The 19,908-nt window shown below is 41.5% G+C and overlaps 1 protein-coding gene across 1 annotated transcript in view; it reads left to right on the top strand.

Annotated features, from left to right (window-relative positions):
* Window positions 1-19,908, top strand: part of LOC120880323 (kinesin-like protein KIF28P) — a 70,077-nt gene that overhangs the window by 20,621 nt on the left and 29,548 nt on the right. The window contains exons 4-9 of the mRNA XM_040263624.1: window positions 889-924; window positions 5,906-6,130; window positions 8,495-8,649; window positions 15,884-15,995; window positions 17,133-17,200; window positions 19,643-19,752. Coding sequence (XP_040119558.1) covers window positions 889-924; window positions 5,906-6,130; window positions 8,495-8,649; window positions 15,884-15,995; window positions 17,133-17,200; window positions 19,643-19,752 — 706 coding nt within the window. The remainder of the gene's footprint in view (window positions 1-888; window positions 925-5,905; window positions 6,131-8,494; window positions 8,650-15,883; window positions 15,996-17,132; window positions 17,201-19,642; window positions 19,753-19,908) is intronic.

Genomic DNA, 19,908 nt, shown 5'->3' with positions numbered 1-19,908 from the left:
GGGGGACTCATCCTCCTGGTGACAGAGCCCGGGCTGGGTTGCCCATTGTGTTTTCATACCTCTCACTCCCTTCACGCCTGCAATCTCTCTCCTCTCCTTTGTCCCTCCTGGGGAGCAGACCCCAAACTGATTCCTTCTCTTCCTTTCCTACCTAATTCTGTGTGGATCTCCTCTACAGCCTTGGTGGTATAAGAGTCTTTCAGCCAGTTTCCAACTAAATTTTGGTGAGAATTGCTCCACGTGTCGATGTGTTACTGATGTGTGAGTGGAGGGAAGTAAGCTTCATATCCTCCTAGTCCACCATGTCCACCTTCCCTCCCATTTGTTCATTTTAAAACTGTGATGCTCTCTGAAGCTAGCTGGAAGTTCTCGGGAGGTGGGGTTTGACTGGCAAGACTCTCCAAAGGGTGACTAACAGACAAGCCAGCTTTTCCCAAAGAGGGTATAGTGGCAGCAAAATGTCAGTGTCTCAGAGCCTTTTCTCTAGACTAGAGTCACTGAGTCTCCTCCAATCTTCTGTTTAGGAGGTAGGAGATTGGCTAACGTTGCTCCAAGTGCATGGTAGGGTAAAGATCAATCTTTTTCTCTGCATATGTTCAGATTGGAGAGTGAACAATAGGGAAAAAGCTTTTTTTTTCCTGTTCACAGTCAAGACCAAAACACACACACACTTTGGTATCTGTTTTTAGTTTCTGTTAAGAACTTCCTCCATGTCATTAAAATTATTTCAGAATCTCATATTGCATGTGACGATGGGTGCCACTATTTTAATATTTAGCTTTTTCCTTTGTTGTACATTTATGTTGTTTCCATAGTCCTTTTTTTTTTTCTCCCAAAGGTGACTGTTTCAAGAGAATCTTAATTTACTTTATGCTCTTTCCTATACAGGTTACATTCAGCATGCTGGAAATTTACAATGAACAGGTAACAATGATTATATTTTTTGACAGACAATTCTAAGTGATTCTCTGCAGCTTAAAAAATGGCAGGGGCTCCGCCTCATCCATCCTACAGATAAGTCAACACCTGTTAGCCTGGCATTGGCTATCCGGCCCTAACCTACTTCATTTTAGCTAGGTTCCACTTCATCTTATGTCCTTCTATCTCTACACACTCCTTGCATCAGCCACATAGAACCTTTCTCCCTTTCCACAATATGTCCTTCTCTCCTAAATCTATCCTTCCTCTGCCTGGAATACCCTTCTTGGTTTCTCTGGTCTTAGAGAAACCACTGAACTTCAAGTCCACTTCAAATGTCAGCTTATCTATACATTCTAAAGTAGTTGGCTTCAGCATGAGGGTTGGCAAACTTTATCTTCAAAGTACAAACAGGAAGTATTTGAGACTTTGAGGGCCTTAAAGTCTCTATCACAGCTACTGTACTCTCCCCTCAGAGAGCAAAAACGGCCACAGCTGAAGTGTAAGTGAAGGGTAAGTGAGCTGTGTACCAATACAACTTTGTTTATAGACACTGAGGCTTGAATTTCACATAATTTTCATGTGTCACAAAATATTTTTCTTTTGATTTTTTTCAGCCATTTAGCAAATCTGATCGAAGTTGGAATATGGTTTCAGATCCTTGCTCTCTCAGTTACTAGCTTTGTGACTTTGAACAATTACTTTGTCTCAGAGCTCAGATTGCTTATTTATAAAGCAGAGAATTTAAAATAAGACACAACCAGGGACTTCCCTGGTGATCTAGTGGCTAAGACTCTGCGCTCCCAGTGCAGGAGGCCAGGGTTTGATCTCTGGTCAGGGAACTAGAGCCCACATGCCGCAACTAAAATTCCTGCACGCTGCAGTAAACGTCAAAGATCCCCCGTGCTGCAACTAAGACCCAGCACAGCCAAATAAATAAATATTTAAAAAAATAAATACAATAAACTAGACCACACATTGAGACGCAGTGCTGAGCAAATGCTAGTTATTCAGAAAGTCCTTTTTCGTTCTGCCCTTTCCCTTTGCCCTTATACTATAAAATTTATTTCCATATTTATATTTCCAGAACAAAGGATTACACCTTTCTATTTGCAATACTTAGTATAATATTCCCTTTCACTTTTCACTTTTATGCACTGGAGAAGGAAATGGCAACCCACTCCAGTGTTCTTGCCTGAAGAATCCCAGAGACGGGGGAACCCGGTGGGCTGCTGTCTATGGGGTTGCACAGAGTTGGACACGACTGAAGTGACTTAGCAGCAGCAGCAGTATAATATTTGGTTTAAAATGGATGCCCCTAAGGTTTGCTGAATGGATAAATTCACAAAGGTATCTATAATTGTAAGTTTCTTAAGGGCAGTTTCATATCCTAAGATTTCTTATATAACTCCAAGCATTATCCAAAGTCTTGCACTTAATCATTGCTAAATAAACATTGATGGAATAAATCCGTCCATGTTTTTCTCTTTATATTAAGGAGAGAAAATACCCATTTTGTTTCTCATATGCTTCCATGAGCCATTTATTATTGTTGAAGGTTGATAGCAAATTCAAATGGGTTGTTATGCTAAGGTCACTGATTAAGTTTCTATTTCTTTCAAAGTGATAGGCCTGGAAGACAGTATGACTCCTTTATTTCATACCAAATAGGCAGCTTCACTCCGTTACCAAGTTCAGATGGAAGGAACAGGGAAATGGCATCCTGTTGTGGGCCTCCTACTGATACCTTTTAATGAAGATAATCTCTCTGGAATTTTGTTTTCTCATCTCTAAAATAAGGACATAGACATACTTATAACCTCTTCATGTCTCACCAGCTAGGAGTCTGGTATTTTTCAAGTAGTATTTCAATAGTCTGAGTGAAGTTTATTAGATACTTTTAATATTTCAGGCATCACACTAGACGCTGAGGATGAATAAAACCTAAGATGTGATTTCTGCCATGGAGAAGCTTGGTGGGAGATTTTACATCCTCTCCAGACAGTAATAAAATATATCATGTATGCTGCATGAATGGTAAAAAGGCATAGAAGAGAGAGCAACTAATACTACCTGCGATTGTTGGTGTTGTTTGTAAACAGAGGAGTTAGACTGGATCTTGAAAGATGCAATGAGTTTGGTGAGCCAGGAGGAGGGTTGGGGGCATTTTAGGTGGCATGATTAGTACCAGCAAGTCCAGGGACACGTGAAAGCACATGGAGTTTAAGTGAACAGTGAGGGCTCCAGGTAACCAGAGTTAGAAGCATGCAGGGGGTGAGAATGGGGAAGCATCAGGAGAGGGAGCTAAATATCAGTTGCCAGAAGGCAAAGGCCCTTTGGTAGGCAATGGAGCATCAGCAAAAGATTCTAAACAGGGAAATAAGAAAATCAGCCTTGGGTTTAGAAGATTTCTCTAGCAGCAGAGTGAAGTTGTATTTGAAGAAGTGCCAGGAGAGTCCCGTAGGGGCTGAAGTGAGTGAGGAAGATCTCATCATGACTCAATCTCCAGGTACTACCTGGAGAGTCCAGTGCCAGGAACTGCCCTCATCTCTGGGCCCTCACACTTCCATTTTATCTGGTTAAACCTACTTAGCTTTTTTTTCTAATGAGCCCTATTCAGACATATCTTCAGCCTTAGATGCCACTTCTTAACAATTTATATTGCTCAGTGGAAGTTATAGGAAAGGCTTTCTAGCTAAGGCAGAAGTTGCCACCATTTCAATTTCTTCCTATCTCTGGCTCTTCTGTCCACTGTCCTAACTTTTCTTGCCTGAATTCAATCTGTGTGTGATCTTGCCTCTGTTGCAGGAAGGGGAACCCTTTCCTGGGCCAAGAGCAGGTTCTTATCTAGCCCTCAGAAAAGAATTATCTGAGAGATACATAGGACAAAGCTAAAGACCTTATTGGGAAGGGGGTGCCTGGGAGGAGAGCAGCAGGGTAAGGGGATCCAGGAGAACTGCTCAGCCACATGGTTGGCAGTCTTGGGTGTTGTGGTGACGGGGTTAGTTTCCAGGTTGTCTCTGGCCAATCATCTTGCTTGGCCCATATTTGGCCTAACTCGGGGTCCTTCCTTGTGGCATGAGCATCTCTCAGCTAAGATGGACTCCAGCATGAAGGACTCTGGGAGGTTAGTAAGACATATTATGGGGTGGTGTCTGCTCTCTCCTTTTGGCCCCTCCTGAATTCTCCCAGTTAGTTTTCTGCGCCAGCACCAAGTTCCTTATCAGGAGGGACCTCCTGGTGTGAGACAGCTCATGCAAGCGGTTATCGTTGTGCCTGGCCGAGGCTGGTGGTTTCTGTCAGTGGTTCCCTAGCAACTTGACTCTAGGACTTAAAGCTACAGAATATTTGAGCTGGGGGAGATCTTAGAAATCATTTAGTCCATTCCCCTCCTCTTATGAGGAAAAAACTGGCAGTGTAGGAGACTTCCCAAAGCTCTCATAGTTTGGCGGCAGAACCAGAAGTAAGAACCCAGGTCAGATTCCCAGCCCAGACCTCACTGCATCATGCAACACCAACTCCCCTCTGCAGAGGCTCAGGCTCTAGCAGGCTCCCACAGCTTGACCTGGTGTGCCCCGGCAGAAGTGGCTTTCTGGGGGGGAATGCAACATGGGTTTTCACCTGAGGCCACAGTCTACGTGTGACATCACACAAATCTCCAATAATAATAATAATGAGATCCCAAAAATTACCTATATTCTTGTGTTAGTTTTGCCTATAGCAAATCCTGTTTGGGTTAGATAAATTTCTTGGAAGTAGAGATTCAGAGTGGTGGCGTTTGTGGCAGCATGATTTAACCTAGGCAGAACATTAGGTACTTTGAATGTTATGAACTTTTAATTAAGTTTCATTTATCACTGTTCTTAGAAAAGTAAGACTTCATTATTTTGTGATACAAAATTTGTGACAATTCAGAAAGAGATAATTTATTTTTGTGTTATCTACAAAGGAGTTGCTAATCAACTGCAAGAGTTAACAAGATTACTAGGATCATACTTAGGTTAATAAGAGAACAATATTTTCAATGACAAATGCTTTAAAATCATCACTGGGGCTTCCTCAGTGGCTCAGATGATAAAGAATCTGCCTGCAACACAGGAGACAAGATTCGATCCCTGGGTCAGAAAGATCCCCTGGACAAGGGGATGGCTACCACTCCAGTATTCTTGCCTGGAGAATTCCATGGGCAGAGGAGTCTGGCAGGCTCCATGTGGTCACAAAGAGTCAGACATAACTGAGCAACTAACAGTTTCACTTTCATTTAAAGTCAGACAACTATAGATACCAACTAAATATTTTTTCAAGCTACAGAAACAGTTCCCCCAATATCCTACAAGCAATGTATTAAACATTTCTTGTTAACTTAGCTCCAGTTACACTGTTCTCTCCAGAAGCATTTCACTGGGTGCCTACTATGTGTCAGGAGCTATGTTAGGATTTACTAGTCAACTCCCACTCTCAGGGAGTTTGCAGGCTGGTTGAACTGCTCTTGTTGTTGTTGTTTACTCGCTCAGTCATGTCCAATTCTGTGCGACCCCATGGACTGTAGCCCACCAGGCTCCTCTGTCCATGGGTTTCTCCAGGCAAGAATACTGGAGTGGGTTGCCATTTCCAGAGGATCTTCCACACCCAGGGACTGAACCTGTGTCTCCTGCATTGGCAGGCAGATTCTTTACCATCTGAATCATCAGGGAAGCCCTGAAGTGCTTTAAGTACTTGAAAATAATAAAACTGAAATCCTTAAAAAAAAAAAAAAAGCTTCTGATTTCACTAACTACAACAGGTTTCTCTATTTTCTTACTTGTCATTTCTCTGTTTTTTACTTATCTAAGTCATGAGACTGTCTGGTACCTACAGAACTTTAACACTTATTTATTCATCCAATATATATTTACTGAGCATGTACTATATTCTACGAGGAGCTATCGCAGTGAAGTAAACAAAACTTCGTGCCTTCCTGAAGTTTGCATTACTTGTTTTACCACAGGTAAGAGATTTGCTATCCAGGATCAAGAAACCCGGAGGGCTAAGAGTAAGGGAGGACCAACAGCTGGGCTTTTATGTGGATGGTCTGAAGTCAATGCCTTGTGAGAACTATGCCCAGATTGAAAGACTGATGGAACAAGGGGCAAAAATAAGGACCACAGCTTCGACCAACATGAATGCCAGCAGCAGCCGGTCTCACATGATTATCACCATTCAGTTCAAGCAGGTGAGATTCAACTGGATGCCAATGTCCCCACCTCTCACCAAGGGGGTCTTGGGATGTGCTCCCAGTAGCATTATGGGCTGGTGAGTATTATGGAGTTATTTAAATTTGATCTATGGATTAAGACAGCTATTTCTGAACATGCACTATAGGGTCAGAAGCAGGAGAAAGTAAGACACTTGTCTTTTCCTGCCTCCCTACCGCCACATCCATGCCCCACTCTGGCCTAAGTGATCCCATTACCGATAGAGAATCACTAGTAAGGTCCCAGAAATGCCTGTAGGGCTAAAGGCTATTTTCCCTCAAGTAAATTACATACTTTGAGAAACAGGTTTTGACCCCCAATTTGATGAAATTGTGGAAATAGGAGAGTGAGTCTGTGGTTTGTCATGGAGAATTCCTAGTAACAGTCCTTCCATGCATCACCAATATAATGATGGTCAGCTTTCAGGTCCATGAGCCTAGAGGACAACCAGATACTGAAGTGTCTTTCTGAAATTTGCAAGTCCAAGATAAAGCCTTTGAAACCACGTCATCCATGTAATGCTCCACTAGCTAAAATCTTTGATAAGCTCAAGCATACTTTTCTCCTCCATTCTCCTTGGTTGGGAATGATGTAGGAAATGATAGCTACAATTATGGACAATTTGACTCAGAAATGGTTATCATAAAGCCTGGGTAAGCATGAGAGTTAGCTACAATTTTACCACCTCCTTCTCCTAAGCCATAGTGCTAGTAATAGATAAAATAGTAATAAATGAAGATTGTCCTGTTCTAGCCAGTATCGGTAGAAGAACACTAGACCATGTGTGACTCCATTTACCAGCTCTGAAATCGTGGGAAATAACTTTCCTTTCCTGAGTCACAGCTTTTTGGTCTGTAAAATGAGACAAATAGTTATCCTCGTAGGAATGTTGGGAAGTTTAGATAAGATATTACATTTTAAACTTTTTATTTATTTTATTTTTTGCTGGGCTGGATCTTCGTTGCTCTGCAGGCTTTTCTCTAGTTGCAATGAGCAGGGTCTACTCTCTAGTTAGTACACAGGCTTCTCATTGAGATGGCTTCTCTTGCTGTGGACCATGGGCTTAGAGAACCGGCTCAATAGCTGAGGCACATGGGCTTAGTTGCCCCATGACATGTGGGATCTTCCCACACCAGGGTTTAAACCCATGTCTCCTGCACTGGCAGGTAGACTGTTTACCACTGAGCCACCAGGGAAGCCCAAGATACTACATTTTAAAGAACTCTGTAAACTTCCCTGGTGACTCAGACAGTAAAGAATCCACCTACCATGCAGGAGATCTGGGTTCTATCCCTGAGTCAGGAAGATCCCCTGGAAAAGGGAATGGCTACCCAACTCCAGTATTCTTGCCTGGAGAATCCCATGGGACAGAGGAGCCTGGCAGACTACAGTTCATAGGGTCGCAAAGAGTTGGACAGGACTGAGCAACTAAGCACACAAGTAAACTTTTAATTTTTATTCATTTGATTTTTACAATGTAGGTAAGATGTTACATTGATAGACTTTATATGAATATAACATTCACTTTATATGAATGTAACATTCACTCTATATTCATAGACTTTGTATGTACTATATAATGAATATAAAGTGTTACATTCATAGACTTAATATATGGTTTTCTGTGCTATTTTTTAATTTGGTATTTTAGAGGTAGGAGACAAAATTAACTGGATGTAAACGAGCATACTCTGTTTATTGGTGTCAGTAGCAATATTATCACCTAATAATGTATGCCAGGCATGATTAGAAACATTACATCTATTATACTTTATCCTCATAACATCCCAATAATATGCTATCATCCCGATTTTACAACTGAGAAAAGTTAAATCATTTGCTCACAGTTACATGACAGCAAGAGAACCTATAGCATTCTTTCCACTACATGACTACACCATCCTGAGCAGTTACTTATTTTGCAGATTTCACAGTATCTTTAAAATATTTATTGATTGGGAAGTGGTTAGGACTCTGCACTTCCACTGAAGGGGGCACATGTTCAATCCCTGTCAGAGAACTAAGATCCCACATGCCATCTGACATGGCCAGAAAAAAACACTTAATGATTACAGAAATATTAGGACAATAATTGGTATCTAATACATAACTGGAAATAACGTTACAGAAGGGAAGGGGCAACTGAGATGTTTGGACCTAATAATGTTATTGTAAAATGTCATTGTAAAGAGGATGGCATTTTAACTTGCAAATTTTATTATATCTTTTTTGAGTGTGAAATACAATTAGAAAAATATTTCAGAATGTAAATGTAAAATAGATTGACTTCTCATGTAGCCTGCTACCCCTCTAATAGCATTACTTGTGGTGCTTTCCTGCAGGTTTTCCTAGACAGAGACCTCACCAAACAGTCCAGTATTAACTTGGTAGATTTAGCTGGAAGTGAAAGGCAGAAATCTTCAGGATCAGAAGGAGACAGACTGCGGGAAGGATCACGCGTTAACCTAAGTTTAACCAATTTAGGAAATGTCATCAGGTAAATAATCAGTGGACAGGTACTTATTTGTGCCATAAAAGTGACCTCAAATATTAAAATTTAGATTAATCATAACCCTTGGTTCATGACCAACTAGCATCACTGGTTTATTTCTGGCTTCTCCTAGATTTTATTTTAAACTAATTAATTGCTTTTAGATGAAATAACAAACACTAATAAAACTACCACCAAATCCAAAAAACAGCTGGAGGTAATCACCATCTTGCTCCCCTTGGAGGTGACCAACATCTTGAATTTTTTGTTTTATGTATGTCCCTCCCTTCCCACTTTCTTTCTCCCCTTCCTTTCTTCCCTCTTTCTTTCTTTTCTTATTTTATCACACGTGAATATTATATTCAGTAGCACTGATTTTTGAATTTTATAAAAGGGTGAAATATTATGTTATTTTCTGGACCTTGCATTTTTAAAGTTATTTAGATAAATTACATTATAGTAAAGTGCACAAATCTTAAATGTTCAGCTCAATGGATTTTCATATATGTATATATCTGTGTAATTGATGACTAGACTGAGATATAGTACATTTCCAAAACCCAGAAAACCCCCTCATGCCTTCTCCTTGGCTTTTAATCCCAACAAAAGAAATTAACCTGTTATCAAAGATTTATTTTTGCCTAGCTGTTTTGATTTTCATATAAATGCAATCACTTATATCAGATCATTGTCTTTTATATCTGGCTTCTTTCACTAAGGATTGTTTCTATGGGACTTACCCATGATGTTTTGCTTAGCAATTATTAGTTCTTTTCCATTGTTATAGATTATTTCATTGTAGGAATATACCATTATTTATCCATTCTTCTATTTGATGGGCATTTAGTTTGTTTCCAGGTTTTAACTGTTATGAATAAAGTTGCTACAAACGTTCTTGTACATATAATTTGGGCAAAATAATTACTCATTTCTCTTTAGTACATACCCAGGAGTATAGTTTGTTTTTAGATTCAACATTATTAACAATATCCATCTATCTTATGTGTGGCTCTAGTTACTTTATTTTCTGTTCTTTTACTAAACATTGTGTCTATGAGATTTATCCATATTGTTACAGTAGCAGTTGTTACAGCATCCATGTTATTACTTCTTTTTCATTATTATGTAGTCATCCATTGTGGAAATATGCCACAATTTATTCCTTCATTCTCATGTTAATTGTTAATTTGGTTGTTTCCAGGGTTGTTGTTCTGTTTTGTTTTGTTTTTTTGGCTTTTACAAATAGTGCTACTATGAACATTTCATAAAGTCACTGAGTATCAATATACTAAAGGATTTTTTTATATCGGCAACTGAAATTATTGTGCTTTATATATAAGGTGTGTGAATACCTAATTTTTCTAGATGGTGATAAATTGTTCTCCAAAGTTGTTAGTCCAGTTAACATTCCCAGTGGCAATGTATAACATACCCCATTAATCCACATCTTTTCTAAGGCTTGATGTTGTCAGATTTCTTGACATTTACCAGTTAAATGGGCATAAACATACTCTGGGCTTCTGGGATAACTCAGTTGGTAAAGAATCCGCCTGCAATGCAGGAGACCCCAGTTCGATTCCTGGGTTGGGAAGATCCCCTGGAGAAGGGATAGGCTACCCACTCCAGTATTCTTGTGCTTCTGTGGTGGCTCAGCTGGTAAAGAATCCGCTTGCATTGCAGGAGACCTTGGTTCTATCCCTGGGTTGGAGAGATCCCCTGGAGAAGGGAAAGGCCTGGAGAATTCCATGGACTGTACAGTCCATGGGCCCGCAGAGAGTCAGAGACGACTGAGTGACTCACTTTCAAACACACTTTACTGTGGTCTTGAGAGCCCTGGTTACTAGCAAGCTTGAACAACATTTGATTTCTTTTTTAGCAAAAAAATACCTGTTCTTATGTTTCCCCCTTTATTCTATTTATTTACTGTCTTTTTCATTGATCTGTAGATGTTTTAAACATATTTTTATTACTCCTCTCTCAGGTATATGTATCATAAGTATCTTCTCCCAGTTAGTAGATTGTGTTTTCATTTTTTAAAAGATGTCTATTGATGAGCAGAAGTTATGGTGTATGTTTTGCATTTTTTCATTTTCTGTGTCTTGTTTAAGAAAATTTGTGCTTAAACTCTATCTATCTGAAGTTGATTTCTGTGTATAGTGTAAAGTAGGCATCCTTTTCATTACTTTTTCCTTACAGATTACCAATTTTTTTTTGTCTCATTTGTTGAATAGTCTGTCCTCTCCCAGTGATCTTCTATACTACCTCTGTCATATGTCAAAATTCAACATGTTTTTTTTTTTAACTATTTCCTGGCTTTTTCATCTGCTCAGTGGCCAAAGTCTAAAAATTATAAATACTTCAACCTATTCATGGATAATGGGCTTCTCAGGTGGTGCAGTGGTAAAGAATCCGCCTGCCAGTGCAGAAGATGCCAGAGACACAGCTTCCATCCCTGGTCAGGAAGGTTCCCCTGGAGAAGGAATTGGCAATCCACTCCCATATTCTTGCCTGGGGAATCCCATGGACAGTGAAGCTTGGTGGGCTACAGTCCATGGGGTTGCAAAGAGTTAGACACAGTGAGCAACTGAGCACACACATCCTTGGATAATATGAAGATCTCCATCTTACATATGTCATTGTTGACATGTATTCTAATTTTATTCTTTAACCCCCAAATATTATTATTACTGTTTCATACAGTAATATGTTCATTCACATTTATCTATTTTTAAAATTATTTTTATTCATTCATTCTTAAACTTCAGAGCTGCTATATAAAATCAGTCTTTCTGATTAAAATATTGTCTAGATTTTCCCTTAATGACCATTTGCTGACAGCAAATTTAGTTTTTGTTTGGTTGAAATTTCTTATTTCAATTCATTTTGAAAGATAATTTTGCTGGGTATATAATTCTAGATAAGTAGTATTTTCTTTCAGCTTATTAATGATACCATTCTACTGTTTTCTGTTGTTGGCCTAATTACTATTCCACTGAAGACAATCTTTTTCCCTATCTGCTTTTAAGCTCTTCTTATTTGGTGTTCTGCAATTTAATTCTGTTGCAGTTTATTTATCCTGCTTGGAATTTTTTAGTCTCCATAGCTCTATGATAGTGATTTTCATCAACACTAAAAAATTCGCAGTCATTATCTTTCACATATTGATTCTACATATTATTTTTTCTCTTTTCTCTCCTGGAACTTCAATTACCCTATTTGAATCTTCTTTTCCTGTCCTCCATGTCTCCTAACCTATCTTTCTGATTTTTCATCTCTGTCTCCAGGCTGCAATCTAGATTTCTTTTGAACTCTCTAGTTCACTAATTCAGTTATCATGGTATCTACTGTTGAACTTAGTTTCACTGAATTAGACAAGGCTGTGGTACATGTGATCAGATTGGCTAGTGTGGGGTTATGCTGTGTGGGGCCACCCATGATGGATGGATCGTGGTGAAGAGTTCTGACAGAATGTGGTCCACTGGAGAAGGGAATGGCAAACCACTTCAGTATTCTTGCCTTGAGAACCCCATGAAGAATATGAAAAGGCAAAATGATAAGATATTGAAAGAGGAACTCCCCAGGTTGGTAGGTACCCAATATGCTACAGGAGGTCAGTGGAGAAATAACTCCAGAAAGAATGAAGGGATGGAGCCAAAGCAAAAACAGTACCCAGTTGTGGATGTGACTTGTGATAGAAGCAAGGTCCAAGGCAGTAAAGAGCAATATTGCATAGGAACCTGGAATGTTAGGTCCATGTATCAAGGCAAATTGGAAGCGGTCAAACAGGAGATGGCAGGAGTGAACATCAACATTTTAGGAATCAGTGAACTAAAATGGACTGGAATGAGTGAATTTAACTCAGATGACCATTATATCTACTACTGTGGACAGGAATCCCTTAGAAGAAATGGAATAACCCTCATGGTCAACAAAAGAGTCTGAAATGCAGTACTTGGATGTAATCTCAAAAACAACAGAATGATCTCTGTTTGTTTCCAAGGCAAACCATTCAATATCACAGTGATCCAAGCCTATGCCCCAACCAGTAACGCTGAAGAAACTGAAGATGAATGGTTCTATGAAGACCTACAAGACCTTCTAGAACTAACACCCAAAAAAGATGTCCTTTTCATTATAGGGAACTGGAATGCAAAAGTAGGAAGTCAAGAAATACCTGGAGTAACAGGAAAATTTGGCCTTGGAGTACGGAATTAAGCAGGGCAAAGGCTAATAGAGTTTTGCCAAGAAAACGCACTGGTCATAGTAAACACCCTCTTCCAACAACACAAGAGAAGACTCTACACATGGACATCACCAGATAGTCAACACCGAAATCAGATTAATTATATTCTTTGCAGCCAAAGATGGAGAAGCTCTATACAGTCAGCAAAAACAAGACTGGGAGCTGACTGTGGCTCATATCATGAACTCCTTATTGCCAAATTCAGACTTAAATTGAAGAAAGTAGGGAAAACCACTAGAACATCCAGGTATAACCTAAATCAAATCCCTTATGATTATACAGTGGAAGTGAGAAATAGATTTAAGGGACTAGATCTGATAGACAGAGTACCTGATGAACTATGGATGGAGGTTCGTGACATTGTACAGGAGACAGGGATCAAGACCATCCCCAAGAAAAAGAAATTCAAAAATGGCTGTCTGGGGAGGCCTTACAAATAGCTGTGAAAAGAAGAAAAGTGAAAAGCAAAGGAGAAAAGGAAAGATATAAGCATCTGAATGCAGAGTTCCAAAGAATAGCAAGGAGAGATAAGAAAATCTCCCTCAGCGATCAATGCAAAGAAATAGAGGAAAAGAACAGAATGGGAAAGACTAGAGATCTCTTCAAGAAAATTACAGATACCAAGGGAACATTTCATGCAAAGATGGGCTCAATAAAGGACAGAAATGGTATGGACCTAACAGAAGCAGAAGATATTAAGAAGAGGTGGCAAGAATACACAGAAGAACTGTACATAAAAGATCTTCATGACCCAGATAATCAAGATGGTGCGATCATTCACCTAGAGCCAGACATCCTGGAATGTGAAGTCAAGTGGGCCTTAGGAAGCATCACTACGAACAAAGCTGGTGGAGGTGATGGAATTCCAGTTGAGCTGAAAAGATGATGCTGTGAAAGTGCTTCACTCAATATGCCAGCAAATTTGGAAAACTCAGCAGTGGCCACAGGACTGGAAAATGTCAGTTTTTATTCCAATCCCAAAGAAAGGCCATGCCAAAGAATGCTCAAACTACCGCACAATTGCACTCATCTCACACGCTAGTAAAGTAATGCTCAAAATTCTACAAGCCAGGCTTCAGCAATACATGAACCATGAAATTCCAGATGTTCAAGCTGGTTTTAGAAAAGGCAGAGGAACCAGAGATCAAATTGCCAACATCCACTGGATCATCGAAAAAGCAAGAGAGTTCCAGAAAAACATCTATTTCTGATTTATTGACTATGCCAAAGCCTTTGTGTGGATCACAATAAACTGTGGAAAGTTCTGAAAGAGATGGAAATACCAGACCACCTGACCTGACTCTTGAGAAACCTACATGCCGGTCAGGAAGCAACAGTTAGAACTGGACATGGAACAACAGACTGGTTCCAAATAGGAGAAGGAGTATGTCAAGGCTGTATATTGTCACCCTGCTTATTTAACTTACATGCAGAGTACATCATGAGAAACTCTGGACTGGAAGAAGCACAAGCTGGAATCAAGATTGCTGGGAGAAATATCAATAACCTCAGATATGCAGATGACACCACCCTTATGGCAGAAAGTGAAGAGGAATTCAAAAGCCTCTTGATGGAAGTGAAAGAGGAGAGTGAAAAAGTTGGCTTAAAGCTCAACATTCAGAAAACGAAGATCATGGCATCATGGCAAATAGATGGGGAAACAGTGGAAACAGTGTCAGACTTTATTTTGGGGGGCTCCAAAATCACTGCAGATGGTGACTGCAGCCATGAAATTAAAAGACGCTTACTCTTTGGAAGAAAAGTTATGACCAACGTAGATAGTATATTCAAAAGCAGAGAAATTACTTTGCCAACAAACGTCCGTCTAGTCAAGGCTATGGTTTTTCCTGTGGTCATGTATGGATGTGAGAGTTGGACTATGAAGAAAGCTGAGCACTGAAGAATTGATGCTTTTGAATTGTGGTATTGGAGAAGACTCTTGAGAGTCCCTTGGACTACAAGGAGATCCAACCAGTCCATTCTGAAGGAGATCAGCCCTGGGTGTTCATTGGAAGGACTGATGCTAAGGCTGAAACTCCAATACTTTGGCCACCTCATTCAAAGAGTTGACTCATTGGAAAAGACCCTGATGCTGGGAGGAATTGGGCGCAGGAGGAGACTGGGATGACAGAGGATGAGATGGCTGGATGGCATCACCGACTCAATTCACATGAGTTTGGGTGAACTCCAGGAGTTGGTGATGGACAGGGAAGCCTGGCGTGCTGCAATTCATGGGGTCGCAAAGAGTTGGTCATGACTGAGCGATTGAACTGAACTGAACTGAACTAAACTGTTGAACTTATCCATAGGGTTTTAAATTTCAATTGCTGTATCTAAACCTTTCTAGATGATCATTTTGTTTCTTTTCTAAACCTGGTAGCTTAATTTTTTGGATTTCTTTTCTTTGTTTGTGGTTATAATTTATCAGAGATGGGATTTCCTCCCTCTTCCCCACTCTCTTCAATGCCAACACTGCTTCCTCTGAAGTACCCTGAGTGACATTTACTTCTCATTCAATCTTACTTGATTCTGTAGCCTATCAGGTCCTAACTCTATGAGATCTTCCTAAAGCAGTATGAGAGAAAGACCAGAAAGCACTTAAATCTGCTCCCCATTCCTGTCTCCACACTGCTAGCCTACCACCCTCTCCCTCAGGTCAAAACCCTTCTCTGTACACACACAAAAAGACCTTTCTCTGCAGGCTCTGCGTTTTCCTCCCAAGGTTTACTGTGTTAGGGCCCCAGATCTGGGCCTCCCTCTCTGTTATTGTTTCCCCGGGGTTGACCTTGGAGAGGGAGCCAGCTGCTTCTACCTTGCCATATGCCAGTATCCTTGTACAGAAGGTATATCAACTATTGGATGTTCCTTAATGTCATGTCTGGTATATGGGGTTGTCAAGGATATTTGAGGGGTGTTTCTGACTCATCCACAAAGAGGCAGATTTCTTTTTGATATGTTTAAAACTTTTTGTTGTTTTTTTATTTCTTTTTCATTTAGTGCTCTGGCTGATGCTGCCATGGGGAAGAAAGTCCTCCATATTCCCTACAGAGACTCTGTACTGACCAAACTGCTCCAGTCAGCTCTGGGTGGGAACAGCAGAACTACTCTGGTAAAGTGACTTTCCTACCACATTTTAGACTGTTTAGACTCACGCAGCTGTCATGATTGCTATTGTTATTATTATTAAAGTTACTCTTCACAAGAATCTTCTCAGTTCTTGACAAGATTCTCAGGTTCAGCACACTGACGGTAGAGCCTCATTTCCTTCCTTCCTAAAGTGAAGATCACGATATCGCCTTGAAACTGTGATTGTGATGATTAAATGAAATATAGTGAATAAGCTTTAAAAGTTGCAAAGCTGAACAAAGGTAAATGATTATTCATCAGGCCCTTATGCTCTGAATCATGGCCTCCAGGCCCATAGATTAGGAGCTGCCCCATGGGCAGTCACATTCCCTCCTGTTCACTCTCAGTGATCCTGCCCACCTCCAGCTCATCAAAAAGTTTATTTTCTCATTTGAATTCTAGAACTGTTAAGCTGAAGTCAATACCAGATTTGAAACCATTTAAGTGGGTACTCAGTAATGATTTATTTATCAGTGTCTGCAGTGCCACCATTCAACTGTCATTTAAAGTCCTGAGGAAATCTGTTGGGGACTCAGTGCTGAGGGTTGTGTAGTATAGAGGTTAGCGGTACAGTTGTTCAAGTCAGGGCAGGTTCAGGTCCCAGCTCTGCCTGTTATGGGTGCCATTATTCTTATCTAAGCCTCAGTTTTCTGAGTTGTAAAGTTTAAACAAACCACAAGTTCCAAGATATTCCCTGAATGTTAGCTGTGTAAAATCAACAATAGCTATGTGCTGTGTGTTTAGTCCCTCAGTCGTGTCTGACTCTCTGCGACCCCATGCACTGTAGCCCACGAGGTTCCTCTGTCCATGGGGATTCTCCAGGCAAGAATACTGGAGTGGATTGCCATGCCCTGCTCCAGGGGATCTTCCCAACGCAAGGATCAAACCCAGGTCTCGTGCATTGCAGAAGGATTCTTTACCATCTGAGCCACCAGGGAAACCTAAGAATACTGGAGTGGGTAGCCTATCCCTTCTCCAGGGGATCTTCCTGACCCAGGAATCAAACCCGGATCTCCGGCATTGCAGATGGATTCTTTACCAACTGAGCTATTAGGGAAGCCCAACAATAGCTATATATCCTATATAAAAAACAAAATCTGAAAAGGATATTTGTTTACAGATAGCAGCGATAAGTCCAGCTGACATCTGCTATGAGGAAACTTTATCAACACTAAGATATGCTGAAAGGTACGATTATGAATACTTATTATCTATAGTGGTTCTAAGTTCTAACTCTGGCAAATTCTTCTAGCGCCTTTAAACTTGATGAGCTGGTGTCTTGGGAAAGGGTCCAGAAAAAGGAGGAACAAAATGATCTGTGAGAGAAGAGGGAAAAAAAATAAAATAAATAAGAGGAGACAGAAATAGGGGCTCAGGGCCCTCCTAGCCTCTCATTCTGTTACTGCAATCTTGGATGGGGGAGGAGCCAAAGGCTCAAATTCATGGGAGGATGCATTGAACCTACCCCTGAAGTGCTCAGTTCTCTGTCTCCGTGCATTTTTCTGTCAAATAGCATGGCCACTCACAGATTCTCTTTTTGTCCTATGGGTCACAGGTAGAGAATAGTGGCAGGCAGGGATTTTTTGTGCTAATGATAAAGACGAGCATGTAAGAGGCTCCCAAAGTTGGGAACCACCTCTGGGCCCTGCCCCTTTGCCTCTGTTGTGTCTCATATCTCCAGGCCCCACACAGCAGGGCAGAGGTGGCTCCTCCCAGGGAGGGGCTGTCCACACATGTTCCTGCCTTCCCACTTGGCCCAGAAAGCAAGCCCACTCCTGTCAGTTAGTCCTGGCAGGAGGCTGTGGCCGAGCCGTTTCTGCTTTTCAAGGCAGGCAGAAGCCTGCTTCCCCTGACCCTTTTGGGAAAGTGAGGATCTATAACCAGGGGTTGGAACCCCATGGCGTCACCACCCCTCCATCCCATTCAGTGTGGACGACGTGGAGAATTCCCCTCAGCAGCTTTCCCATCAGCTTCATTCAGGAGCCTGGAATTCTCGGCCAGTGTTCCAGGTGACTGGAGCTGCCATGTGAAATGAACTTGGTTCCTATTCTAATACATCACTCGTCAGGTCTACAGGCCAGTGTGTCAGACAGAATCTGGCCCTACTCTCTCTGAGACCTGAACCTCCCTGCCCTTGGTGAGCTCACACGCTGAAGGAGGTGATACCTCCCTCTCTGGGCTGAGTGAAGACTACGTGAGACGGTTCAAGAACTGTTCCTAGCTAAGTTCTGCCTGGCATGGGGCTGAAGCTCAAAATGACAGTTGTGATGTCTCCAAGTAGTTCTCTCAGTTTTTCCTTGGCCTCTTCTCTAGGGAAAGGCCTTTGCATTTTAGGGACAAACCCTTGCATTCTCATTTCTCACTGCCAGGCCTCAGTATCATTTTGCTCCATTTGTTTTTCTCTATTTTCTTCCAACGTCTGTGCTACAAACTCAGAACTTAAGGTTGAATTTTGCCTTTAGTATTATGTGCTGTGCTGTGCTTAGTCACTCAGTCATGTCTGACTCTTTGCAACCCCATGGACTATAGCCCACCAGGCTCCTCTGTCCATGGGATTCTCCATGCAAGAATTCTGGAGTGGGTTGCTATGCCCGCCTCAGGGGATCTTCCCAATCCAGGGATCGAACCTAGGACTCCTGCACTGCAGGCAGCTTCTTTACAGTCTGAACCACCAGGGAAGCCCTTAGTATTATGTAGAATGTTCACTTTCTCTCCATTTGTGAATTCTAAACTGTTGCTAGCACTTTTTACATGAGAGACTGTGTGATGCTGAGGAAGTAGAAAATGATCCCCAGGGGTCCTGGGCTCCAGGCCTGGATCTGTCGTGGTCTCTGTGACTGGGGGCAAGCCTTGCAAACCCTGTTCCTCGGGGAAAGAAGTAAGGTTGCCAAATGTAGCAAATGAAAATATAGGATGCCCAGTTATATTTGAATTTCAGGTAAAGAACAAGTCATGTTTTAGCATAACTGTGTCCCATGCAGCACTAGCCAGGAATGAACTAGGACAGTGGTGCCCAACTTTTTGGCACCAGGGGCTAGTTTCATGCAAGACAATTTTTCCAGGGATTGGGGGTCAAGAGAGGTGGGGGTGGGGATTGGGGGTGGGGATTAGGGCTGGTCTGGGGAATGAGTCAAGCACATTACATTTATTGTGCACTTTATTTCTATTGTTATTATATCACCTCCACCTCAGATCATCAGGCCTTAGATCCTGGAGGTTGGAGACCCTGAACTAGGCAAAGTCCAAGCCCACTCCTGGCCTGGCACACATGGCAGAGCACTCGCTGGCAGCCTCCAGGGTTTGTGTTGGTACAGAAACAGTAGAGATTGAAAAGATTGTTTTCATTAACCAAGTCAGCCCAACTGGGGGAGTGTGTTTGGGGCCTAGAACACGTTGGGGGTGGACTCCAGGCTTGGGCTGAGTGAGTGGCTCATGTTTGAGCCCTGGATGTTACTGAGTCCCTTCTGGTCTTAGTGGTTTACTGGAAACTTACACAGTGGAATCTCAAGTTACTAGGAAGTGAAAGGCTTCCATTTTGACCATTCAAGACCAGTTTCCCGCCAGTGCTCTGGTAGTATTGCTCCAGCTGCGAAAGACCCAGGGTCTGAGTGTGTGTCCACCTTTGCACAGGGCTAAGAAGATCCGGAACAAAGCTGTTGTCAACACCTCCACCCTGATGAGGGAGTCCAGGGCAGAGAACAACAGACTGCTGCTCGGGTGTGGAAACTGCAGAATGGCAGGTAAACTGAGTCAGGGGTCAGTGCAGGTCCAACACTTTTGTAAACAGTGATGCGATGAACATTGGGGTAAACGAGTCTCTTTCAATTCTGGTTTCCTCAGTGTGTATTCCCAGCAGTGGGATTGTTGGGTCGTATGGCAGTTTTATTTCCAGTTTT

Source organism: Oryx dammah, unplaced genomic scaffold (genome assembly GCF_014754425.2).
Source record: "Oryx dammah isolate SB20612 unplaced genomic scaffold, SCBI_Odam_1.1 HiC_scaffold_21, whole genome shotgun sequence".
Lineage (NCBI taxonomy): Eukaryota > Metazoa > Chordata > Mammalia > Artiodactyla > Bovidae > Oryx > Oryx dammah.
Note: the sequence above shows the minus strand (reverse complement) of the source record. Positions and strands in the feature narration are given on the sequence as shown.